This window comes from Suricata suricatta, chromosome 1 (genome assembly GCF_006229205.1).
Source record: "Suricata suricatta isolate VVHF042 chromosome 1, meerkat_22Aug2017_6uvM2_HiC, whole genome shotgun sequence".
NCBI classification, from domain to species: domain Eukaryota; kingdom Metazoa; phylum Chordata; class Mammalia; order Carnivora; family Herpestidae; genus Suricata; species Suricata suricatta.
Window position 1 is genome coordinate 178,701,800 of NC_043700.1, and position 27,501 is coordinate 178,729,300.

General features: G+C 38.4%; 1 protein-coding gene across 4 annotated transcripts in view; it reads left to right on the top strand.

Annotated features, from left to right (window-relative positions):
- The window catches only part of KCNIP4 (potassium voltage-gated channel interacting protein 4), a 1,120,978-nt gene that overhangs the window by 972,837 nt on the left and 120,640 nt on the right, over positions 1–27,501 (top strand). The window contains exon 2 of one of the 4 annotated variants that reach the window (XM_029948111.1): positions 18,598–18,699. The exons of the other annotated variants lie outside the window; for them this stretch is intronic. Within the exon in view, the coding sequence (XP_029803971.1) occupies positions 18,598–18,699 (102 nt within the window). The remainder of the gene's footprint in view (positions 1–18,597; positions 18,700–27,501) is intronic. 4 annotated transcript variants of the gene reach the window in all.

Below are 27,501 nucleotides of genomic sequence, written 5' to 3' on the forward strand. Positions count from 1 at the left end.
CCAGACACTGGGCAAATGATTGTTAAGGGTCCTGGATCTGGCAGTAGATAACAGGGGTTCAAGTCTTGACTCTACCGATTTACTAATTCAGTGACCCAGGCAGGCCACTTTATATCTCCCCGGGTCTCAATGTCCTCATATATAGATTTGTAGTGATATTATCAAGGGTTATTGGGAAGATTTAGCTACTGCATGGAAGGTCCTCAGGAGAAAGTCTGACACACAGTACTAATAAATTGCTGTTTTTGTCAATAGATTCATATAACCCTCAATAATCGTTATGAATCAATATTACCCTTTATAGATATTTAAGTGCCCTCTATGAGCCAGGTAATGGAGATACAATGGGAACAAAAAAGGCTTGGGCCACCCCTCTCACAGAGCTTATATTTGGAGGGAAAACAAACAAGAAGAGAGCCTTCAGCTCAGCCACAGGCTCTCTTGTTCAGATCAAAGGTTCTAGGCCAGAAGCCACTTTTATGGTCCCTCTCCCACTCTCTCTGCTGACCATTATAAACTTAGAATTAAAATTAAATAAAACACTCAAAAAAAACAAAATTAGCTTAGACTCTTTTAAGATGATAAAAATTGAGTTATAGATGTTAAATGTTTCTAAAATAAAAAGGTTTTTAAGAAAATATAAGGTAAAAGTAATAAATATGGATGATGTATAAGCTATAAGAAAACAAAAAAGGAAAAATAGTGAGGCAAAACTTTTAAAATAGAATAGAATATGTTGAAAAATGATTAGAAACCATACAAAAAAAAAAAAAAGGCCCAAGTAAAGCAGTAAAAGGATAGAATTAAACTTGATATGATAAAACCTAGTAATTTTTCAGTTAAAAATAAGCAACCAAAAGCACACTATAAAAAATAAAATCTCAATGAGATGAGATTAAAAATAAAAATGAATTCTTAAAGATTTTAAACAATAAAGGCAGGTACCTCAAATTCAGCTAAGAAAGAAGCCACAGCTAGAAGAACATGCAGGTGAAACTATGTATTGACTAATTTATAATGTTTTAAACATGACTCTAAGCTCTCTAAAAATGTGGAGACAGGGGCACCTGGGTGACTCAGTCAGTTGAGCATTGGACCTCGGCTTAGGTCACGATCTCAGGGTTCATGAGTTTGTGCCCCACTTTTGGCTCTCTGCTGTCAGCGCAGAGCCCACCTTGGATCCTCTGTGTCCCTCTCTCTCTGCCCTTCCTCTGCTCATGATCTCTCTTTCTCTCTCTCTCTCTCTCTCTCTCTCTCTCTCTCTCTGTCTCTCAAAATAACATGAATATTTAAAAGTGTGGAAAAAATAAATATATGGAGACAGACATTTAAAAATTGAATCTGTTTTACTTCATGTTTTAAGAATTAACTCTTCCAATTAAAAATAAAAATTTCATTTTTGAAGATTTGGGAAAAAAAATCTGTGACTTACTTTTTTATTTACATTTTTAAAGCTCCTGGTTAAAAAAAAAAAAGACTCCTTTTCTTTCATTTGGCTCATGAAAGCACAAAGACCTCCAATAGGAGAAAGACACTGGGCTGTGGCAGAATGAGCAAACCAGGAAGAGGGGAAAGACAGGCTTTACATCCCTCCCATGACACGCATCCCCTCTGTTAATATTTGCCCAGTGGAAAGCAGATGGAAATTGGGAGTGCCAGATCAAGTAATGAAAAACAAAAACCCACAGAAAGATATAGGATTGTTGTTCAGTAGGAAAAGAAAAAAGAGTTCAGATACTGCACTTACAATTCATTTTGCATTAAGTTCATTGCAGGTGTTTGACAATTTGCAGTTTTCACATCAGTCTCCCAACCTTTAGAAGATCTGCTAGCACTAGAAGGTAATGATTCTGTAACCAGTAACAGCACATTGGAATTACCTCATGTTTTTAGTCATTTATGTGTACTAGAGACAACACGGCCAGTGAGTTTATTCTCCGTACTTTACTCTAAAATGCCCTGATGCAGGATGGAATTGAGGGACTGAGTTGAGGACCCCATGCTTCCTTGTTATCAGCTAACTCTGCTGTGATCAGCCCCTTCCTGGAATTTAATCCCTGTAGCGTCCTTGTGTCTCGGAGCACCCGAGCATAGACAAACCCTCCTCTACCCTCTTATGTCCAGACCCCATAGAGAAGAGAATTTGTCTGAACTTCTTCTCAGCTGTTTCATGGATTTTAGGAAGAGTTTTTAAAAATGTATCAAACCCTTAGAAGAACCAGATTTTCAGGTCCCAAAAAGGGACTTTTGGCTTCTTAGAATGTGGACAGAAATGAACAATCCCTGGGATGAAAAGACTAGAAAATGTGTCAAGGGTTCCTTCTGGGGTGATTCACCACAAACCCATAATGAACTTGTGCCACTTGGCAGAATTCCATAGATCAGAGTCAATGTGAAGGAAATTTCCTTGATAGTGTTCAAGGGATTGACTTAATGAAAAACCAAGAGAACCTCTTTGGACATTTTTTCTTGGTAAGATGAACAGCTAGAGTGAATGTCTGTTGTGTATCATGCTTAAAATAATGAGCATTACTGTGTACCCTGAAGTAACAGCTCTGAAGACTCATTTCATATGATGATGTTCACAACAACCTCATGAGATCAGTATACTTATTTCCCTCATTTCTAGAGGAGGAACTGAAGCTTCAAGGGTTGAAAAAATGTTCCCAAAGCCTCATGGTAAATGAGAGAAACACTATTCAGAGTCTCTAATCTTAACCTATACTATTTTAATATTACTGGTGCCATCAATGTTTAAATCTGATTATGTTTTGAGAAGATTCATAGATCGGCAGCTTATTCTTAGCATAGTGCCTTCACTTACCCTCCTTCATAACAAATTGAGATAAGACTCCCAAAGCAGAGGCATTCTGGATAAGTAATACAGCATAATGTATAAGATGCCTTTCATGATATAAAGTGCATACAAATCACCTGAGGATCTTATTAAAATGCAAATTCTGATTCAGTAGCTCAGGGATGGGTCGGAAGATTCTGCATATCTAACATGCTCTCAGATGATGCTGAGATTCTGAATACATTTTAAGTAGCAAGAACCTACTGGAAAAGAGCAACCTTGTTTGAGAAGATCTGGAATAGTCTCAGCCAGGCAACAGTGGAGCTGTACATTTTCTAAACTTCCTGAAATTTCTCATTTGTAAGTTATAGGCTATAGTATCAAACAAGCTTAACTCACACAACTGTTTTTGATGATCAAATTGGATAGAGCTTTTTAAAGTGCTCAAAAAACATAATGCGGTGCATGAGTGGCCCAGTAGTGTCTGATTTCAGCTCAGGTCCTGATCTCTTGGTTCGTGAGCTGGAGCCTTGCTTTGGGCTCTGTGCTGACGACACCTCAGAGCCTGGAGCCTGCTTCAGATTCTCTGTCTCCCTTTCTCTCTGCCCCTCCCCTGCTAGTGCTCTCTTTGTCTCCCTCAGAAAGAAATAAACATTAAAATGTATTTTTGTTTAAGTGCTCAAAAATAAATAAATAAAAAAGCATCTATTGTTATCATCATTAACGTGAAGCTCAAATTTGATCAGTTCAATGTCCTCCCCAGAGCCTACCCGAACCTCAGATCTGTCTTGGCTACAAAAACATTTATCAGACAAATCTTTCTGCTTGGTTCTGTGCACATGTGATCCTGAGGTTACTTTAAATTCAATGGCGTTAATCTTCTAAAGACTAAGATAGGATCCATAGTTCCTTATCCACAAAGCTGGTTTTACAAGCTTCCTATAAAATTTTAGCCTGAGAACACAGTATTACACACTCTCTCTCTCTCTCTATGGATCTTACCTCAATTTCATGACCCTGACCTGTTCCTTGAAGTAATCTGAGTGTGTTTTAACAGTGTTCTTATCTGAAGTTATTCAAGTTTGTTGACAATGTGGGTTTCCAAGCACCTCCCCTTGTTTCCCCCCTAACTTCCATTAATCACAGCCTAACTCTCAGGGCCACCAAGTAAAAACAGTCTCTGCAAAGTTTCAAGACTCAGCTTTCTAAACACCCTTGTCTCCAAGTGACAGATTTGCCAGGATCTAGCATTTCAGATTGTCTCTATGAAAATGCTAATTATTTTTAGAAACCTTGAAAAAATCATGATTTATTCATAAAAAAGGAGTCTCCCTTTCTCCTTTGGAACTCAAGCAGCATCTATTCATTCATTTAACAAGTATGTATTGAATAGTCAATGCTAGGCCTTGTGCATGACGTGTGGGAGACAGAGATGAATGAAACATAAATAGTAAATGTGTGCCCTTAGTATTCAGAGAGTCCAGGTTCATAGACACATTCTATTAAGTTTTAGGCTTCTGATCTTGGGCAAACTAAAACATTATTGGGTTCAATTTCTTCCTTGATAAATGATTTGGATGAAGCTTATATAAAACAGTATTTATAATATGGTTTTATGATATTTGGCCATTGCAGATTTCTAAAATATGATGGTTTGGGGTGACTTAGCAGTCCTATATGGAGTCTATGGAGATCTGGAAGATCTAGAGAATCTGATATATTCAATACGGTGTCAGGAGTTCTGAATGATAGAGTCACAGGATGGGCCACTGGAGTAAAGTGATTTTTCTAAATTATTTCACTTTTATGTCTCAAAAGTTTACCCTCTTTTCAATAAAATTCTGTGATCTCTGTTAAGAGAAAGCATCAAGGAGCATTTAATGAAACTAAAGCATGCACAGACATTGTAGAATTGAATTAAGTGATGCTAGGAATTTCAGGATTAAAATTTTTGTCCTACTATATTTGGGACTCACATTTGGTTCCTCAGAAGATTATATTTCATTTGAAGAACATGTTCCTGAGGACCTCAATCAATGTAAAGTCTTAATTAGATGTTTCCATAAGGCTAAAAAGAATGGCCAGGGTTTCTGTTATAAGCATTAAGGGATATTGCCTTATCCTGGATAGCTCACCATTCGCTCAGCCTGCCAGCTTTGAGGTTATGAAATTCTTGACAAATATAACAAAAGTTGAGTATTGTATTACTTTCAAATTTGCGCATAGTGTGAGACTTTATGCTTATATGAGATATTTTTCAAATCTGCGTGCAAAACGTGATGAAACTTCATGTAACTCAAAGCATTCTCTTAGGCAATATTTTGATGTAGTCAAGATAGTTATATACAAAAAGATATCAGGCAGTATCTACTAAATTGGTGTGTAATTAATTTTCTTCAGCAGGACATAGCCCCTTAGCTGCTGTGATAAATCAGATGTTCCTGGCTCAGTTTCTAATAAATAAAAATCCTAAGCAGCAGACAGAGCTGCCTGTTTTCAAGGACAATATTTTACATTGTGTGTCAATCTAAAGCATTAGTTACTAAAAATTAAATTAGCAGGAAGAGCTACTCATATCCATCTTAGGGACATTGATTTGTTGTTCTTGACATTTCTCTAGTGCTGATATAAAATTTAGGATTAAAGTATTAGGGAATCTTTCTGCTTACACTGCTTAATTCCACATGACTTATTCTGAACCCACATTGATATAAATTTGTGGAGATCTCTTCCTTGACATGTACAATATTATGACTAAAGCATATTGATGGTTTCAATGGACTTATTGAGTTGGAAATCTGCATTTGTGTTCCTTTCTAACTGTTGAGAATGTGCAAACATCCTTTCTGTATGAGAAGCTTCAGACGTGAGTTTAAATCCTTGTCTACTTGCTGAGGGATAGAGAAGTGACCTAAAATCTCTGATATATTTTACATTTTTTAATATAAAATAGAGATCATACCTCGCTTACAAAATCATTGTAAGGATGAGTGGTAACATACATAAGATGCCTAGTAGCGTTATTTTGCATGTAGCAGGTACAAAATAATTGGTAATCACACTATAATTTTTTATATAAAGTCTTACATAAAGATCAGTGAGCATCAACCACTCAAATACAGTCTATGCTTATTTATTCAACCTATTTTTAATTGAGAAGCAACTATATGCCATACACTTAGGTACTGGGAATAAAGCAGTAGAAACAGAAAACCCATGCCATCAAGGAATTTTCTATCCAGTGGAGACAGGCAGGGAGTGGTTAGGTGACAGTTCAGTTTTCAACGGGATGGCCAAGGAGGTCTCACTGTGCTGGCTACATTGGAGTAAAGACTTGGGGGTGAGGGGTTGATCTTGAAGATACCTGAGATGAGACATTTCAGGAGCAGAGACTAGTCAGAGGCAAGTTCAGAAAGAGAACAGAGAAATAAGAGACAAGACAGACAAGCTTCAGTGCGAGGACCGTGCGCACTTTGGAGGCCGTTGTAGGGAGTCTGGCTGTTGGTCTTGATGATATGGAAAGTCATTCAATAGGTATCTGATTAGTTAATTAACATGAGACAAAGAAGCAGAGATCCTCGCTTCTAGTTTAGTTCTTTGTTGTGAGTGCTTATCCTCAACAGAGATTCACCCAAACCCTAACTGCCAAATACAGGGCATGTCATCTCCAAATGGGAGAAATCCACTCAATTTGGTATGTCATAAATCAATTCACCTGGATAAATATGCTTAGTGGGAATTTGCAAAAACTTGTCAGTGCTATTAAGAAGGTATCACAAGGACAGCACCATGTCTTAGATTTTGAAGAACTCCATATACGAAGAAGTGTTCTACTCTAAGTAGAGTAGTGACTATGTGTCCATGATACCATTTGATTTTTTCTGACATTCTTGAAAATTTGCTTCTATGGCTTCTGTAATTAATTACAACAAATAACAGGGGTGCCTGGGTGACTCAGTCATTAAACATTTGATTTCAGGTTAGGTCATGATCTCACAGTTCATGAGTTCAAGTCCCACACTGTGTAAGCTTGAGCCCCACTTCAAGTAAAACACAAGCCCTGGGTGAGCCCCACTTCTCTCTCTCCTTCTCTTTCTCTCTCCCTCTCTCTTTCCCTCCTTCTCTCTCTCTCCCTCTCCTTCTCTCTCTCTTCCCCTCACTCACTTGCACCCTCTACCACTCTCTCAAAAAAGTAAATTACTATAAATAATGAAAATGTATTCTCTCACAGTTTAGGAAAACACAAGTCTGAAATTAAGGTGTCAGCAAATGTGGTACCTCCCAGAGTTCATGAGGAAGAATCCATTTCATGCCTGTCTTTTAGTTTCTGGTGATTGAGGGCAATCACTAACCTTCCTTGGCTCTTAGCTACCTTAATCCAATCTCTGCCTCCCTCTTCATGCAGCCTCTTTCATATGCCCCATTTGAGTTGGCTGATTCACTTGGTCAGGAGTGATCAGGCATAGCTAATTTTTTAAGCAGCTCTGCTGATTCTAATGAGTAGCCAGAGCCAATTAATTGGTATTCACAAAACTGAAAACACCTGAGCTCTAATGCATATCGTATCTGATTATCATCCCAAGTGCCGAACACAGGGTCTGTCTTATAATATATTCAATAAATATCTGTTGGTTGAATTAATGAACAAATAATTTTATAGAATAAATGCAGTTTTGAAAGAAGATTAAATACAGTGACCCAGAAGAATAGGAGAGTAGTGTTTCACATTGGAAGTTAAAATGGATTACATGTTATTTCTTCGAGCATTTGAAAGGTTTTGCAGAACCAATTACTTCATCCATCTCCTAACTTCCTTGAGATTAGTACGTGTCACATATTATTAGCCCCATTTTTCAGATGAAGAAATTGGATCTCCTAGTGCAGCTTTCTCTTCAACAGCATTATTATTTTTTTAATACCACAAGGAATTTGATAGATGCCCTGCAGCAAATAGAATTAGAGGCAGCATTTCTAGTAAAGGAAGATAGGTCACCAAGTTTTCTGTACTATATTCAAATGGGATGATTTAAGAAGCCTAACTAAGGGAGCAGGGGAGGAAATAAAAAAAAATGTTCCACAAAGTGAAATAAGTATGCTATAGCTAAAGGTTACACAGTTAGACCCAATAAGTGAAGTAGTCCAATGAGTTATTAGAGCTGTTATTAGTATAGTAGAGAAGTCGGAATGTCAGACCCAGATTCAGACAGATGGACACACATCCTGAGCCGGCCACTTAAAAGCTACATGCACCTCCCTACCGTCCACTCCCTTGACTGTCCTTTGGCTCTCATATTCTCTGCCACATGGAGTTCTTGTGGAGGTTAAGTGATACAGTGCTTGGAAAGTGCTTGGCACATAGGAAGTCCTTCTTGTTGCTGTGTTAGAACACTGCATTTTAGGCATCCTTTATCTCCTTCTTTCCTAAGGGTGAGATCACGTTCAAGTGAAATTTAGAGAACGTTCCTGTTTTACTGTTAATCCTGGCATCATTCTTCCCGTGATGCAGGTGAGATCAAAGAGGCTCAGTGAGGTTAGATTACTGATCCCAAGCCTCAGAAACCAAAGTGGCAGGGCTTAGATTCAAACTAGTTCTTTCAGACTCCAAAGCGGCAAGTCTTTCCACTACAAATGTTACAATTAATTTGTCCCACATCACTGACATTTTTTTATGTTGGTACGCATACTTAACATGAGATGTACCCCTTAACAAAGCTTTAAAATGCACAATGCAGTATTGCTAACCAGAGACGCTGTGCCACATGGCACAGCTCCAGAAGTTGCTCCTCTAGCATCGCTGAAACTTTATACCCATTGAAAATCTCCCCATTTCCACTTCCCCCAGCCCCTGGCCACCATCGTTCTCCTTTCAGCTTTGAATCTGACTATTTTATAAGTAGAAATCATGTAGTATCTGTCCTTCTGTGACAGGGTTGTTCTCACTTAGCCTGTGTGCTCAAGGCTCCTCCATGTTGTCATATAGGACAGCATTTTCTTCGGTTTGAAAGCTGAAAAATACTATATAGCATTACAATCAGATTGCGTTGTATACAAGTAGTTTCATTATAGATCCCAGTTTCACTTTCCCTGCTAATTATAGTTATTTTTAAAATACCATTTTTAAAATGAAGTTGCACTTTTACATTATTTATGTAATGAAATGGCCATTTTGTCAATAACTGCACAGTATTCTACAGGAACGGACCACACTGGTTGTTGCTAATATAATTTGTCACCTTAAATTGGAACACTTTGGACATGAAGAGGGGCTGCTAACAGATGGGATGTTAGGACCATTGTCATAAATTGGCACTGTTCTGGGCAAACCCTCCTTATAGAGAATTCCAGATCATTTCCCAACTCCCACACAAAAGATCTCACCATACAAGCAGTTTTGGTAATTTGTGCAGAGGAACAAAGGAAAATTGGATGTCAATGATGAATTTTAAAGGAACCCAAAGGAAACTGACACCTCTTCTATGTTGTTATTCTCTGCTAGTATTCTCTGACTAGGCAGTGGAGCATAGAGCAGTCAGGTGGACAGCACAAGCACTTTCTGCTGGTTTAGGAAGCATCACAGCTCAAGGCACATGCTTGGCTCACTCGTTAAGCACCTGACTCTTGATCTCAGCTCAGGTCATAATCTCATGTTTGGTGACATGAACCTCAGCATGGGGCTCTATGCTGATGGCATGGAACTTGCTTGGGATTCTCTCTTTCCCTCTCTTCTCTCTGTCCCTCCCCTGGCTCCCTCTCTTTCTCTCAAAATAAATGAACTTAAAAAAGAAATAAAGTATTGTAGCTCCTGACCATCCAGCTGTTTACTAATACTTGCCTAACAATAATGTACAATAATTATCTTGTACTCAGCTAAAGCTTTCTCTCAATTTTTCATGAGGCACGCAGTTGACACAAAGGTAAAGATTCAATGGGACTCTCCCTTGACTGGGAAAGAGACTGAGTCAGAAGTAGAGAGAGAGACAGAGAGAGAGCAGAGAAAGATAAAGGAGATGCAAATAAAGACAGTGAAGGATGAGGAGAGAGAAACCTGGAGTGAGAGAAGCATGGAGATAGAGAGTGAGAGGGAGACTGAGAGGTTAAGGAAGTAACCAAAGCTAAGGAAGAGAGGGAGAGAGAGAGAGCTCGGGAAAACAGAAGCAGAGAGAGATACAGGAGAGACCCCAAAAAGCTGACAGATTGGCATTCATTTTATGAGAAACAGGTGTCTTCAAGTAGCAGCTCTAAATAGAGTCCAATTTACTCTATTTGCATTTAGATTCTGTAGATTATATCCAGCAAGTTCAGGCACCTGCTAGATCCTTCTTCTGGATTAACTGATAGATAAAAGTAACTCTTTTACAGTCGGGATGGGGGGGAGAACAGGTCAATTAAGAAGGTCGGTGCTCTGCCTCCAAAAGTCACAAAGTTTCAAAATTAGATGTAGATATTTCCTCCTCATTTTCAGTCATTAACCCTGCTGCTGCCCTTCTCAAAGGAGAACAATTACATTCGGGGCTGACTGCGGGAACAGGAATGATCAGTATGGACGGCAGCAATTTTCAGTAAGAATTATTACCGGGGTATGAACCCCAAATTATCTGGGCCCTCTTTTTTCAGGAATAAATTCGGACATACTAAATGAACTGCCTGATTGTGTATTTATGAGCTTCTTTAAAAATAACTTATTTAAAAAATAAACACATCGGCAGAATAGTTCACATTTGCAGCTGCTCAAGAATATAGTCCTTAGCCACAACACCAAGTCAGTGTTCATATATCAGCCTGTCGCGGATTCAGAGGAGAGAGACACAGACGGGATCACAGTACCACTGGAACTCACAGTGATTTGGTCGTAGTTCTTGATTCCTGGGAAGACACCTTATCTATGGAAACATCATTAGCTACTTTCTTCCACCTGACATCCACAGGCTGCGGATCTAGGAAGGAACATATTGTCCATCACTCAAAAGCACAAGATAGAAGCTGAACAGGGCCGTGAATTATGGAGCAGGAACCTTTGTTCCCATGCAAAGCCACAGAAAATGCTCATTTTTGCTACAGAAAGAAGAAAGATAAGCGTTATTCTCATTGTGGTGAAATCACCACTTCTACTACCATCATCATTACTTGTTGGATTCATAAGTCATGGCCCATCACTCACTGCTGAAACCTGACATTTACATGTAGTGGTATTTCTTGTGCAATGGGAAAAGCAGTCAGTGAAAAATGACCACGCTCCTGAAATCTGGAGGGTCACAAGTATAGGGCAAGCAGCATGATACCGGGCTGATTGATTTTCAGTAATGTCAGGCTTTGTAGGATGAAACCTTAAGCACCAGGAAAAATGAATGCATTTTCATTCAGTTATATCACAGTTTGAAGTGGCCTATTTATTTGCACACTTACTTTTTATTCTTTTTGTATTACTTTGTTTCAGGATTTTTGAAATGCTGGAACCCCAGTTGGGTTTAAATTCTCAGTGCAAGGATTAGGGAGTTGACTTTAAGGCAATGAATTTATGAACAGATCATGGGACTCAGAGGTTTAAATAGGCAATTAATTTAATCTCTCCATTGCAGGTGCCCATAACTATTAATTGAAAAAATTAATGAATAAAGTTAACCACTCAACAAATATATATTAGTGCCTAATATATGTAATACATTGCACTAGTTACTGGTAACGCTAGTAATCAAAATAGAGGATGTACTCTCTTATCTCATTAGATACGTTTGCTCAAATATCACTCCACTGAATCCTTCCTTGGCAACCACATCAAAAGGTACCAGTTTTCCCCAATCACCTCCCAACCCGTTCACCAACAGAAGTCTCTGCTTTCTATGTGACAAACTTTATATTTTACTATTTATTTTTGTTTATTATTTTTCCCTGACTATAATGTAGGATGAAAAAAGTGGGAATTTGTGTCTGCTTTATTCACTACATTATCCCCAGCACCCAGAACACTGTCTAGCACACTGTAGGTACTTGATATACGATTTTTGAATAAACAAATTAATGAATGAACAGAATTCTCTCTTCAGTGCATTTGAGATTTAGTGCAAGAAACTGATAAACCAAGCATGCAATGCAATAGGTGTTACCACTGATGTAGACAGTTAGACCCTGGAGAGCAGGGTCTTTTCCTTGTGTGACCGCTGTATATCCACAGACCTACAATAAGCGTTATTTAAATGTTTATAACAGAAGTGCCATGATAGATGCTTTTTAAATAAATGAAGAAATATTTATGTGATGTAAGGTTTTTAATCTGTCAAAAGTGTTTATGGGGGTAAAATGTCTTGCATACTAAGGCTGTCTGCTGGATGACCTACCTTTGCCCGTCCTTAATTTTCGTTTAGTGCTATAGGCTGGGGAATGTGGATTAGCAAGGAGCATTCATACACAAATGTCCATTTAGAGTGTGGGGAAGAGACTTCACACACTGTGAGGAAATACACCATGCAGATTTTAAATGCATCGCTATATAGACATCAGCTAATCTATTTTGAGACCATCATATAACATATTTAGTGTGATTTATACTTTCCACAGATATTGATTAAACACTTTATATAACAAGCATTATGCAAGGTAATTAGGATACAGTAGTGGATAAGACAGACTTGGTTTCTGATTTCATGATACGGTTGAACATAGTCTGCTGTGTTATTATGCTCTCTATGCTGTTCTGTTCCTCTGTCCCTGACTTCTTTGGGGTTAACTGAATAATTTTGGTATTCCATTTTAATTCCTCAACTGGCTTTTTAACTGCACCTCCTTTTACTATTATTTACTTGTTTCCCTAGCATCTAAAGGTTGTAATATGTCTCCTTCACTTCATCAAAGTATTTAGCATTAATTACGTAACACTTAGTGTAAGATGTATTATCACTAAAAACTCCATTTACCTTCCCCTATCTCTTACGCTACTGTCAGAAGTGTTATATTGACAAATGTAATGAACTCCATAACACTATTGTTTTAAACAAAGGAAATAATAGGAAACAGGTAATATTTTATATTTACTCACATATTTTCAGTTTTTTGCCTTATTTTGCTCTGATCTTATTTCTACCTGTAGCTCTTCATAACGTCCTTTCCTTTAACCCTGAAGAAATTCCTTCAGTAGTTCTGGTAATGCAGGTCTGGTAGCTATGATTTTTAGTTTATCTGAAAATGTCTTTATTTCACTGTCCTCAAAAAATTATTTTCACTGAATATAGAATTCTCAGTTGAAAGCATTTGTATTCCCTCAGCACTTATTCCATTGTTTTCTGGCTTCTATTGTTTCTGATGAGAAAACATTCTCATATATTATTGTACCTCTGTATGTAATATGTTCTTTTCTTCTAGGTTTGGGGTTTTTTAAGTTGTTTTTTTTCTAATTTCTTTTTTTACAATTTGACTGTGATATGCCTATACATGATTCATCTTGTATTTATCTTGATTGCAGTTCAGTGAGTTTCCTGAATCTGTACATTAATGTTTACAACTAAATTTGGAACATTTGGGCCATTTTTTTCAAACTTTCCTATTTCATCTGGTTTTTGAATTACATTCCTGTTACACTACTTGATACCTTCTTACAAGTTACTAATAACTTACTTTATAATCCCTCTTCCTCTCTATTATTCAGATTGGATGATCTCTCTCTTTTCATCTTATTAAAGCTCATAAATCTTTCTTCAGTGGTCCCATCTGATGTGAAGTCCATCTAAAGATGTTTTTATATTTTTGATATTTTACTTCTCAGATTTAGAATCTTCATTTAGTTCCTTTTCATAGTTTTGATATCACAGCCGTAAATTTTAAACTGTTTACTTATTTATTATGCTTATCTTTTTTGTTAATATTATTTTCCATGAATTTTGACATCTGTTTCATCCCAGGGTCTATTTCTACTGATTCTTTTTCTTGAAATCTTGATTATGGGTCACGTTTTTCTGTTCCTTTACATGTTTGTTCATTTTGGGTAGCATGATGGACCTTATTACAATATATTGTAAGGAGTTTGGATTTTGTTATGTATGTTTTTTTTTTTTAATGTGTCAAGTATTTTCTGGAAGACATTCCATAGTTCCTGGCACTTCCTTTTGGTCTTGCCAACTTTGGTTCTATTATCGGTAGGATAGGTCAGTTTTGGTTTTGTACGTAGTCATGGCGTGTGGCCTTTGCATGACCCTTATGGCACGTGCATCATCTCTGAGCTCCCCAGTCAATGTCTGTGGTGCTCCATGCAGGAGTGTGCTTTATTCCTTCCTGCTTTCCTTGTCTTTTCCTTTTTTCCTTTTCATTTTTCTTTCTTTTCTTTTCCTTCTTTATTTTTTAATGAGGTCAGAACTTCAACATTTCCTGGCACAACATGACTTTCGGTATTCCCATTCAATTCTCAACCTCTTGGCAGCTTCTGCCCCCTAAGTATTGTGGAGTCTGATCCTGAGCATGCACCACTCAGCTCTCGATCAGTGACTATATTAGTCAGGCTTCTCCAGAGAAACAGAACCAATTGGAGATAGATAGATAGATAGAGATACAAAGAAAAAGATTTATTAAGAAAGAGTGGCTCACACAATTATGGAGGCTGAGAAGTCCCCCAATCTGCCCTTTGCAAGCTGGAGGCCCAGGAAAGTTGCTGGTATGGTTCCAGTCTGAGCCCAGAGGCCGGAGAACCAGGGGCCCCAATGTCTTGGGGCAGGGGAAGAGGGATGTTCCAACTGAGGCAAAGAACAAATTCACCCCTCCTCTGCCTTTTGTTCTATTCAAGTCCTCAACTTCTGGTATGATGACCCCTAGCATTGGTAAAGGTGATTTTCTTCACTCAGTCTATCAATTCAAATGCTAATTTCTTCCAGAAACATCCTCACAGACACTCTCAGAAATGATGTTTTACCAGCTATCTGGGCAATCCTTAGTTCAGTTAAGTTGAAGATAAAATGAATCATCATAATGACCCACATTTAATCTTCACACAAATCGTCCCCTCTGACACATATACCTGGGTCTCTCTTTTCCTATACCCTCTCCTGCAAATTCTAGTCCCTTTGGGAGTCCAGAATTCTGATGTCTGCCATCTCATCTCAGTAAGCATGATCTCTACCTCTCTGAACTATGGAAAGGACATGCCACTTGGAAGAGGGAGGCAGGGCATTTGTGGAACTCAACTCTTGGGTTTCTTTTCTCTCTTGCATTACAGTTCTACATTGCTTGTTTTGCAGTACTTGAAAATGGTTGCCTCATGTGGCTTGACTAGTATTATGGCTGCTTATAGTGGGATAACACATTCAACATTTGCTCTGTAAGGGTGGAAGTAGACATCGTCAATCTTACACTGCAGTAAGGAGGACATTTGCCAAACATATAATTGTGTCATCAGTTGCTTTAATTATATTCATGATAATGCCATGAGGGAGGAACTCATGACCATGTAATAGAGCTGTTCATAATCTAGTTCCATCTGTCGTGTAGGGTTTTTCAGAAAGTGATTATTGAACTGAAATCTCAAGGTTGACAGTAGTTAACAAAGCCACAAGGAGGTAAAACAGAAATTCAGTTAGAGGCAATAGCACCTGGAAAGGATCTATGGTAGGAGGGAATATTGTGTACCCAAAGAACTAAAAAAAATTAATATCTAACATCTATTGAAAGTACATTATGAACAATCACTATGTTAAATGCTTTACATATCAGTAGAGTCTAACAAATTTATGAGATATTACTATTACTAATGTATTCTGTTGATGAGGAAACTGAGGTTCAGAGAGATTCAGTAACCTTACCCAATGCCATAAGATACTGAGATCTGAATCCAGGCTATTTTACTACAGTGCTTGAACATTCAACCACTACACTTTAAGGGAGAAAGAGAAGAATGATCTGTAGCAGAGAAAGGGTGGAGAAAGAGGAAGTTTTATGATATCTACATCCTGACTTACAGAGGTTAAAATTCTCATTGAGGAGAAAACAATGTAAAAACATGGTAGATTAAGGAGTACATTTGTGATGAACACTGGGTGATATATGGAATTGATGAATCACTATCTTGTACACTTGAAATTAATATAACACTGTATGTTTACTATACTGGAAATTAAATGATTTGCTTTTTCACATATTTTAGGAAATTTTATGTATTTTTTAACATTTATGATAAATTATTTTCCTATTTATTTTGAAGGAAAAGACCCTAGAGAACTTGAATAATGTCTGTAGTCAAATAAAAGTTGATTTATCCATCTAGGCTATAGTCAAATAAAAGTTGATTTATCCACCTACTGGGGAAAAGAAACGAGTTAGAAATTATAAACACTTTCTATTTAAACATACTTCAAAAAGGGATCTTTAAACTGAGTTTTTACAACCAAGGTCCTTTAGTATAAATCCTTTTATTTCACAAAGAAAAGACAGAAACCCAAAGAAGCTTAATAATCTGTCCAAGGTCACTCAACTCAAAATAGTAAAACAGGGACTATGGTCTGGACGTCTCACTGCTGATTAGAAACAGCAACCTGTCTACCTTGTAGCCCCAAGAGCATTTTGAAAGATATTCCAAGGAAGAACATTATTAATTAGCAAATTAGGATGCAGTCAGGGAGTGACCATTAATAGTTGTGAATGTTTGGAAAGCAGGTAGCTCCCTCTCTACACCCAGACCTGAGGGTCAAGTAGCTATCACAGATAGAGTGAGCTTGGCAGATATCAGAATCAAAGGGAAAGTGGGGAAATCAAGTAACTGGCAAATATTTCTTGAGTGTTTGCCATGTGCCAATTTCAGGGATGATTGTGGAGTTTGGCTGGACATCAAGAAATCAAACTTGAAGTATGGGAGCTGAGTAAGAGATAAAACCACAGTCTCTCTCCTATTGCCAATAACTGGTAGAACCTTCTGTTTCTAATTCCTTATCATAATAGGGTCTCACTCTATAATAGGATGTGGTACCCAGAACAGTAGAGTACCAGCACAGGAAGAACAGAGAAGATGGAACAGAGGGTGGAGAAGTCCTTCCTTCAGGAAGGTTGGAGATATAACAGGGAAAGTTTACTGCAAGCAAGTGTATTTAAATAGAGTTTTATAGCCTGCCTGGGACTATTGAAGTTGATCAATGATGGAAGGCCACTGACTGTACATACAATGGCTAGGGGGGTTTGACATGACACATAAAAGGAGAAGCAGAATGTCCTACTTGGGATGCTAAAACAAAGCAAAATCCTAATGTCCCAGAGAAGTTTACAAAGGAGACAGCCCTTAGATGGATGTGTTCATCTATAAATGTAGAAGGAAGAAGCCACCGAATGAGTCTGCTTTATGTAAATCAGATTTATTTTATAAGTTCAAAAGCTTACTTAGATACTCATCAAGGAAATCAAATCGGGTCTTGTTTTGGTATTGAAAGTAAATTTATTCACTCATTTGTCAGGCATTTATTGATCTTCTCTTACATGCCAGGCCATCAATTAGCACTTGGGATATCAAGTAAATAAGTCATTTCACACCATATAAGCATCAAGGGCAGAGGAGAGAATTGTTTTGTGAGTTCCAACAAAGGCAAGAAGAACAGTCTGGTTATTGGTTGATGGTCCAGAGCAACAGGGTGGTGGTAATCCTGTCAAGGAGAGAGAGAGAGCCGGTGCGTGGGGGCACTGGCGTCCAGGGTAGGAAGTGTGAGTGACTCCAAAGGATAACGTGAAGGTTTTAGAGGGCTCTTAAACAGAGAAATTATATGACTTGACTTATGTATCTACTGGTTCACTGTCACCCCCCACACAAAATATCTATCAGATTTTTATTCAGTGCACAGGGAAATAAATCAGTTGAGTTGTGGTCCGAACTCTATAATTACATTGGGAGATGGTCTAACCTAGATTTAAATGGATTCTCTTGTTATTGCTTTATGTTCCATACCCTATGAACTAATTTGGAGTGGGGAGGGTGCACTATATACGTGTCAACATGCAAATTCAGACTCTGGGCACTCAGAGTGGGCAAGCTGATGCTGAGCTGGACAGCTGTGGCTCCTGACACCCACAGTTCTTCCAAACATTTACCAACCTGATCACCCTTGTGCTGTGGATTTTCCTTGGTTTCCTCCCAAACATCTGAAGCCCCAGATACTGCTCCATCTACTCCTGGGTCAGCATTTTGTGAGCACACCTTGCTTCTTTTGGAATTACTCTGCTTGGGTAATTTCGTCCATTAAGGTCCACATGTGAAAAATGTGAAAAATTGTTGCGTCTCTGGGCATGTCAGCGTATGCTAATGACAATGCATATCAAGGACATCTATTTTCTCACTTTCAGGGAAGGCAAAGGTACTAACAGGTGATTGCAGTGTGAATGATTTATGCAGAACATCTATCTCCTCTGTAATCAAAGATGGGGAGCAATGAGAACAGAAGTGCGGGCCCTTCACTCTGGTGTGCATATAGAAATTTATATCCAGTTAACTCTTTCCATGCTTTTCCCAATCGGAGGCCAAAAAAAAAAAGATAAAAAGCCAGCAAATTTTCCTTTTACTACTGGAAAGACATACTCGCAAGATTCTATTCCCACTTGCTAAAGCAACATACACTTTAACGCAACATATAGAAAAGTTTTGGAAAGAAAAGTTAAAAAATGGCAACAACAGAGGGAAAAAAAGGATTTATTTATTTTTTTTCCTTCTGGGGTCCCAACCCACTGCCCGTGATTGCCTGAGCGGATGGCTGCATCCATGTCCTGCCTGCCCAGCTTCCCATGACAAGCCGTGTGGCATGCCCATTTCTCTCCGCAGACAGCTTTAACAGAAACGATCGCCTATGTTCTAGGTTTCCTCTACGCCCAGAACAGCACCAAGCGCAGCATTAAAGAGCGACTCATGAAGCTCTTGCCCTGCTCAGCTGCCAAAACGTCGTCTCCTGCTGTTCAAAGCAAGTTTGTTTGTTTGTTTTCTCCCCCTCCGAACTGTTTGTTTCCTTCATGTAGGTCTGCATGCACTGCAGTTCCCTGCTTCTAAAAAGAAAAAAAGATCAATGTGTTATATTATGCAAAACCGAGTCTATTGATGTACTCTTGTTTGCCCAGATACCCAGGGGAACTTTTTTGCAATTATGAGCTACTTCCCCCCGGAAGACTGACAGCACAGTGTTAGTGACAAGAGCCTGGGCTTCAAAACATTTGGAAATTTGTGTTTGATCAGAGGGTGGGAGTAGACTCAGATAGCTCTTGGGCTTCCTATCACCTGACTTGTTGACAGAGCACACCTGAACCTACCTCACCTTATAGATTTCCTGATGCACATATGTGCATTTGGTGTGTAATTTAGAAGATGCTTAACTTCAGAAATATCACTAAGTTAGGAAAACCAATACACAGTGGAAACCACTGACACAGACACAAGTTTTTTTCTTTGTCCACTCTCTCTCTGTGTCAGGATTCTGTCGAAAAATAGAATCAATATATACCATGCATACACACATGCAAACATATACATTTATGTACACACATGCATATACATACATGTACACATATACGTACATAGACACACATACACACAAACATGTATATAAAAGAATTTATTAAAAATTTTTTATTTATTTTTGAGAGAGAGAGAGCCTGAGCGAGTGGGGGCAGGGCAGAGAAAGAGGGAGGCACAGAATCTGAAGGAGGCTCCAGGCTCCGAGCTGTCAGCACAGAGCTTGATGCAGGTCTCAGACTCATGAACCGAGTGATCATGACCTGAGCTGAAGTTGACACTTAACTGATTGAGCCATCTAGGTGCCTCCTGAAAGCATTTTTACAAAAAGAATTGGTTCACATGACTGGTTTAGGCACCCCTAAAAGTGTTTATTTTAAAGAATTGGTTCACATGTGGGCTGGCATGTCTGAAACTCATGGTGCAGGCAGGCAGCCTGGCAACTTGGACAGGATTTGATGCTTTAGTCTCCAGGCAGAATTTCTTCTTCTCTAGGAAACCTCAGTTTTTGCTCAAGGCTATTCAGCAATGGATGAGCCCACCCACCCACATTATCTAAGGTAACCTCCTTTAATTAGAGTCAACTGACTGGAGATGGTAAGCAGGTCTGCAAAATACCTTGACAGCAATATTGAGATTAGTGTTTGATTAGATAACTGGATGTCTAGCCTAGCCTAGCCGAGCTGACACAGAAGACTAACCTTCACTCTCTCCATCTTCTCTTTCTCTCCAATTTCATGGCAGTCTTAAGGAGTAGAAAGTAGGGGGTAGCGAAAAGGAAACTATTTATTTTGTAAAGTTGCCATATGTATTTATAACAAATATTTACAAATACAATGTGTTTACAAACATTCTTTCATGCACAATTTTTTTCACTCATCAAACAACTGTTAGAGAAGGTGGTATTCTTTGATAGTGAGGAAACACAATATGAAGAAGCTAAAACTTTTTCTAGGTGTGGGGATATAATCCGTATCTTCACTGACTCTCTTTATATCCTGCTACACCATTTTATAGGACCTGATGGACTTAGTGATATAAAAAATGCGAATGCCCTAAAATGTCATTAGTCTCCACCACACAAATGAAAAAACTATAGTAAGCACCTCAGAGGACCCAGTACATCCAGTCCAAAGTCCCAGCATAAAACAACAACAACAAGAAAAACTTATTTCAATGGCATTGGTTAAACATAATATAGCAGGATAATAAGATTTAATTAATTCACTTATTCATTCAACATAAAGTTATTATATGTCAGTTCCTATTCTGGTTCTGGGAGACATAGCAGTATCTGGGATTTAGCAGAATAAGGTCTTTTTAAAGCTCTTTTGTTTACTGCTATATCTCGCAGAAGCTTTAAAAACACCCTATTCTACTAGAATATTCTGTGGAGAATGAGGGAGGAAAAAATTACTTTTATTAGTGGCAATCTTATGTACATTTAAATTATGGTTGAGATCCATTGCTTTGATTATTTTCCCCCTCATTGCACACACTGCACACACCATCTCATGAACAAAACCATGTGTCATCAGCAACCTGGAAGGTCATAATCCCAGAATAATGCCAAAGCCCTAAGCCTCCACAATGTTGAAGCTGCAGGCATTTTTATTGCTGCATTTGTCTGCAAATGTTTATTAGAACCATTGCTTTTCTCTTATCAAGTTGGAATCAAAATTACCAACTTACCAGATATTCCCTGAAAACATAGTTATTTGTACACAGTAGACAGGTAAAATATAACTGTAAAATGGATTCCAATATTCACTTGGGAAGAACAAAATTGCCATGCCCGTAAGACTCCCTGCACCAGTCACTGGTAAAGCCAAGCCCCAAACAGATGTTCATGGAAGACGCAATGAAAGTTTTAACTAAGCATTAAGGGGAAGTCAAAACAAAATTTTGAGAGGAAAAAACAATAAATATAAAAGATACTAAAAATGTGCAGAATAATTCTAAAAACTGATATTTTTTTATAAAAATGGGATTTCAGGGGTACCTGGGTGACTCAGTTGGTTGAATGTCCAGGTCATGATCTCATGGTTCATGAGTTTGAGTCTGCATCAGGCTCTCTGCTGACCACTCAGAGCCTGAAGCCTGCTTCAGATTCTGTGTCTCTCTCTCTCTCTGCCTAAAATAAAATATAATAAAAATGGGATTTTCATAAAACAGGCTGATATTGAACCTATGCTAGACTTGGACTAAGACCCAAAGTTCTGCAGACAATCCTCCCTTCCCTACTAACCACCCTCTGCCCACTAGCCACTTGTTACAAGTAAACTTCAACATATGGAAGTAGATTATTTGGAAAGCAGAATACATTAATTCCATTGCTGTATCAGAAAGGTGGTATCAGTGGATCCCTATCCATGATTGGACCCTAAGCAGGTGGGCACAGGACTGAAAAAATGACATCTGAACACAAGGCAGGTAGTTACAGCCAGGCGCCTGGAGTGGCAGAGGACCCTAGGTCACCAGGAAGAAAAGCATGGGTACCAAATGTCTGCATGCTGGACCATAGAGAACTCTATAGTGAAGTCTGAGATGACAATGCTAGTTTTAGGCTTGAATGAGCTGCACAGTGGCTGAGGGAATATTTGCCATTACATTCCATGCACCTTCAAAGCTAAGGGGCTGAAAGGTAATTAACAAAGGGCCAATACTCATTCGAAATTCCATTTTCTTTTCCATGAAGACAGGTAAGAAAGGGCCTTCGTTCCTCATGGCACGAAGGTGAGATTTATCAATATTATGCAAGTAACAAAGAAGAAAACATATTCCTACAGAAAGACCCCTAAACTCCTGCTGAGTTATGGAGCACTTGGATCTCTATTCAAAGAACCTGAGAGTTTGAAGAGAGTCTAGGAAGACTTGTAGCATCACCTCACACCTGGTTCCCAGATAGACTCTTCTGTCATCATTGGGAAACTGCACTGCATCTTCAGGGAGACACCCATTTGATGGTTGTCAACTTTGAAGAGCACTCTTCCTCGCACGGTGCCCAAATCAGCCTCCTTTTTAACTTCCAGCCATATTGGTCCCAGTCCAATGCTTGAAAGTAATTTGTAGTACCTGCTCCTTCCTCCACAGGATGGCCTTCCTCCTCTTTCCCTCCTTGTCCTTCAGAGCTGGGAGTGTGAGCGGTTGATTCACAATAGTCACTCCTGTTCATAGCAATAAATTCAGAAAGTATAAAAAAAAGATAAGAAATCATACAAAGATACACACACACACACACACACACACACACACACACACACAACACTCCTCATCCTATTACTCCTCTACCTTTAAGTAACTGCAAACAGTAAGTAACATCTTTTTCCCTTGATGTGTGTGCATTAATGATATCATCCATACCAAATTTTTATCCTTCTCTTATATTCCATACTTTCAAAAATATTAACCTTGTTATTAAAACTATAAATCATTCTTAGTGGCAGCACGTTATTACATTGTAAAGTGACTGTATACTGTCTTTGACCACATTCTCTGACTTCTGGAGACTTGGATTTTTCCCTCTTTTCCTTTTTTATCCCATAACATAAATAGCACGGAGATAAACATCTCTGTGTATACATCTGTGTATGCCTTTTAGACTATTTTTCTCCTGGATTTTGGAATTACTGGAGAAAAGCATTAAATTATGTGAATGTAAGCTTCCTCATGTATATTAGGAAAATGTTTTTTGAGATGGCCTTTTAAATATTTAAAAACATCCTGCATATTATTTCTTCAGATCTTTTGCTGTTGTTGTTGTTGTTATTGTTGTTACATGGATTTAATATGATCAATATTTGGAAACTATACACACTTTATAGTCATTTGTTAAATGCAGACTTAAAATATTTGTTCTGCTGTTTGCTCCTCAAATGAAAACATTAAAAGAAGTAGCACATGGCAAAGAGTTTCTACATGAAACATTATTATAGGCATTATTAAATTTTTGAAAATCAAACATATAACTCATCTTTAACAAAAGGCAAAAATAATAAGTCCCAATCTTTTTGCGTGAAAGCATGCATCTTGACTTTGATGTTTAAGATTGTCAGGCAGATATCAAATTCTACATGCCTTGGAAAGATGTTGGGGAACAACAAATGTGCCTCCGAGAAGGAGGTGGCAGATCTATGCAGTGGCCCCCAGCGGAGCATCCCAACTGCTGATTGAACACGAGTAACAGACATAATTGCAAGGTCTTTCTCCTGATACTAACAACTCCCCAACAACAATGAGAAATGGGACAGGGACTGAGGCCAGAGACACCTGGGCTGTGCTTTAAGGATTAGCTTTCATTTGGCCCCTGTCCCCAATTTCACGTCAAATTGTCCACTGCTCTTTGAGCACCCATCTCTGGATGCAGATAAGAGCTCCAGCCAGATATTGGCAGCCTGATCACCTGCCCTCAGTTCCCCTCCCCGACTTTCTTAAATCATTCATTGGGAAGTTGTCCCCTTGCTGAAATTAAAATCAGCTTTCTTTCACCTTATGCTCTCCACCAACCATATTACTAGTCACTAAAGTATGGCCAATTTTTCTTTGAAATACCTTTTAAAATCACTTCCATCCTGTGTTAGGGCTCTTGTTCAGACCCTCATTACCCCTTTCAAGAACTACTGAAAGAGGCAGATGGAGGTCGGTTGGGCTTTAATGTCATCCTGGCATGGAATTGAATTCCTGTTGTGCCTCCTACTAACAAAAATGGCCAGAGTTATTTAATCAAATTATTTGGTCCCTTAGTTTCCTTCCTTAGTCATTTGTTTCACATTATTATTTTTTTTGAGAGACCATGTTTTGCCCACAGAATTTTAGGGACTGGCTTTATATTGGGCAATTAAGACATATTAATTCACTGCCTTCATGGAGCTTATATGGAAAGAAAGATGATGAAAACAAAGACAATCTTAGAAGGTGATGTGTATTATAAAATAGGAAAACCTGTGGCAAAATGATGGAAACTGAATGTAGGTAAAAGAACTACTTTGGGTCAGAGAAAGCATTGACAAGGTGACTTTTGAGACCCCAATACAAGAAAAGGCCAGTGGCATGAGAGTCTGGAAGGTTCCAAGGAAGAGCTCCAGCAAGAACAAAGGCTCTAAGGATGAAAGGAGCATAACTCATTTGTGGTACAAGAAGAAAGACCATTGCAATCATCAGAAAAATGGGTTGTTGTGGGATGAAACAAGATACTTCATGCAAAGTTCTTAGTACATGAAACATCATGAGTATGAATATATGACAAGTATTAACTCAGTTGACAGTCCCAATCATCTTAGGAGGCAGATGTACTATTTTTCTCTGATGCACTATTTTCCTCTAATGGCTGAGAAAACTGAGGCACGGAGAAGTTAGATAATTTTTCTAATCAGCAGAGCTGGGATTCTGACTCCAGAGCCTGCTGTCTTCATTACTTTATCAAGCTGAGCTACTCTAGCCATGACTGATATTGATTGTGGAAGCCCCTTTAGGTGTATAATTATAGGTTGGTTTCCTACTCTGAATTACAAATATTCAAATAGGAAGGAATGATGGGAAAGCATTAGGTCCAGCCCTCTGCCTCCAGGAAGTAGGACTTACATCCCCATTTCACAATCAAGGCAACTGTGCTCTGAAAAGGTTATGGTGACTTGTGAAGAATCTGTAGCTGAGGAGTTGGAGTAAACCCACACCCCAAATCCTCTTAGTCCAGTGATACATAGGCACTTATTGAATGCCTGCAAGACACAGGACTGTCATAGCAACAGAAGAACTCTTACTGAAAAAATTCAAGGAGAAAGTGAAGGAGAATTTCTGTCTCAGCAAAAGTTCATCATATTATACATGTGATAGATAGCCTTTGGTAAAAACAATAACAACAACAACAATAGCCTCTTACAAGGAGTATGATCTGTTTTATATATGAGAAAACAGAGTTATATAGAAAGGAGTTTCCTCAAAATAACAGCTATTAAAGAAATCTAAGATGAGATTGACGCAAATCCAGTACTTTCCAACACTGAAATTCTGTGATTTGGTCTCAGAGTCCAGGCAGGAAACACAAGGCAAAATTTAATAGGGTCATCAAGGGGAAATTAATGAAGGGATTATTTGCAAAGGTGCAGGCAGGAATCTGGATCCAACAAGGCTAGTGAAACATCCAAGTCTAGTAGGAGTGAAGTTATCATTTCTGTACTGAAAGCCATCTCTACCGACATAACTAGCAGAGAGGGTTTCACAATAAGGATTCTGGCCCTTGGAAGAGGAAAGCAGCCACTACAGCCTAACCTCCACCAAGGAGGGATCCCAAAGAATGAGTATCATAACTCTTTTTCCCTCCTCCCTGATCCCCTGGCCAAAGGGTAAGGAGTGCTTCCCTTTGGCCAAAGGGTAAGGAGTTGAGATAATATCCATAGAGGCCAGTCTCCCAGGCCTAGAACAGCATGTAGGATAGAGAGTGGCTCCAGAGGCCAAATGGAGATTTTCCAGACTCTATATATCTTGGAAGCCAGGGACTGGTGATCCAAAGGACCAGTAACAATTCTCAGATCAGTCATGCTGCTCTTCCTCTTGGAAGTTTTGTTCCCAATTCCATGATAGGCTGACAATTGGCTGATAAAGGTAAACTGATATTGAGTACACAGTTTTAGGTTTAAGGAATTCAACTAGCTATTCCATGAATGGCTTAGTATCAAGAAATCCCTAGCTCCTACACTCTAAGTGAGCACAGATTCTTTTTCTTTTAAAAAAAAATAAATGCGGTCAAGTCATTGACTATATCTCTGTATCTCCTTATCAGATAACTGTGAGTAATTCCTTTGTCTCTCTATGCCCCAGTTTTGTTTTTATAAAAGCATTTTCCCTAGTTATTCAAAAGGACATTATGGTGACCAAAAAATTACTTAGTAGACAATAATCAAGAACTAATGCAAAAGATAAAATGTTAAGCACTTTACTTTATGTGTTTATACTTATATACATGTTTTTATTTACGTTTGTTTTATAATATCTCCCCAGTAAACTGGGAGCCCCCATCCAATCAAAATAACTGATTCACTAAGTGAAAGCTTCATTCCAGTGGCTTTTGTTGTTGATTTGAACAAACACAGGAGAGTGGATGCAGCAAAATAAGTATGGGGCTAGACCCCTCATAAACCAGAAGCCACAATCAGCATATTACCTTACGTAATTGCTAAGCATCATTTCCTAACTTTCTCAGGTTTTTGGTATCAAATACAGCACAACATTTCACTGTGTTTTGTTTTGCCTGGTATTATACTGATGATCATGGAAAGTTGTAGATGTCTCTCTTGGCAGAGAAACCATCAGCACTTGGCTGTTGGAGGATTTGTTTTCAGAAAGTGACTTAAACTGCCAACATGCTGCCAATTAAAAATACAACAGTAACTTCTAGAACTTTCTTTACAAATTGTTTTACTTTCTGACAGTTAATTATCCTCAGGCTAATTCTTTAGTGACTTTAGGTAAAAGCTCTGACGGGGCATATGGTCGGGAAAATTTTTGGAGGAACAAAAGTATAACTCATGAAGGTTTGTGAACTTAAATTGCCAGCAGAGAGCAAGGTCCTTTTATTTCACTATATGTATGAGCCCTAAATATGTTGCATTCAAATACTCACATGTTATTTTTATTTATTTAACAAGCATCTAGTATTTGTTGTGTGCTTGGCACAGTTCTAAGTGGTTTGCACATCTTTACTCATGGTATCTTAAGATGGTCCTATAAGATACACTACCTTTATCATTCCCATTTTAGAGTATAGGAATATGAAAGCTGAGAATCATATTACCAGGAGGATACATGAGCATTCTTTTTCCTGGTCCATCATATATTTATGAAGAATCTTCATTAAACCATGAATGACTCTTAGTATAAGAAAGACAGAGACAGGAGTCCCAGGACAGCTGGTTTAGTGGATTTCATGTCAACATGGTACATTTATGGAGCACTAATTATTTGAAAATAATAGTTCCAGGAACAGGGGAACATAGATCACTTCCTCTGAAGGCTGACATTGAACTGACATAAACAAATAAGTATAAACATCATCACTTAGATACAATGAATATAGGTAAATGCTGTGAGAGACAGTATAAGAAAGGTGTTAGTGTTAAGAAGTTAAGAGTGATAACTCTGGGACTAGCCAATTTGATTCAAATCCTGATTCCATGACCAACTAACTAGTTATTGAAAACTTAGGTGAAAACTTATATATATATATATATAGAGAGAGAGAGAGAGAGAGAGGGAGAGAGGG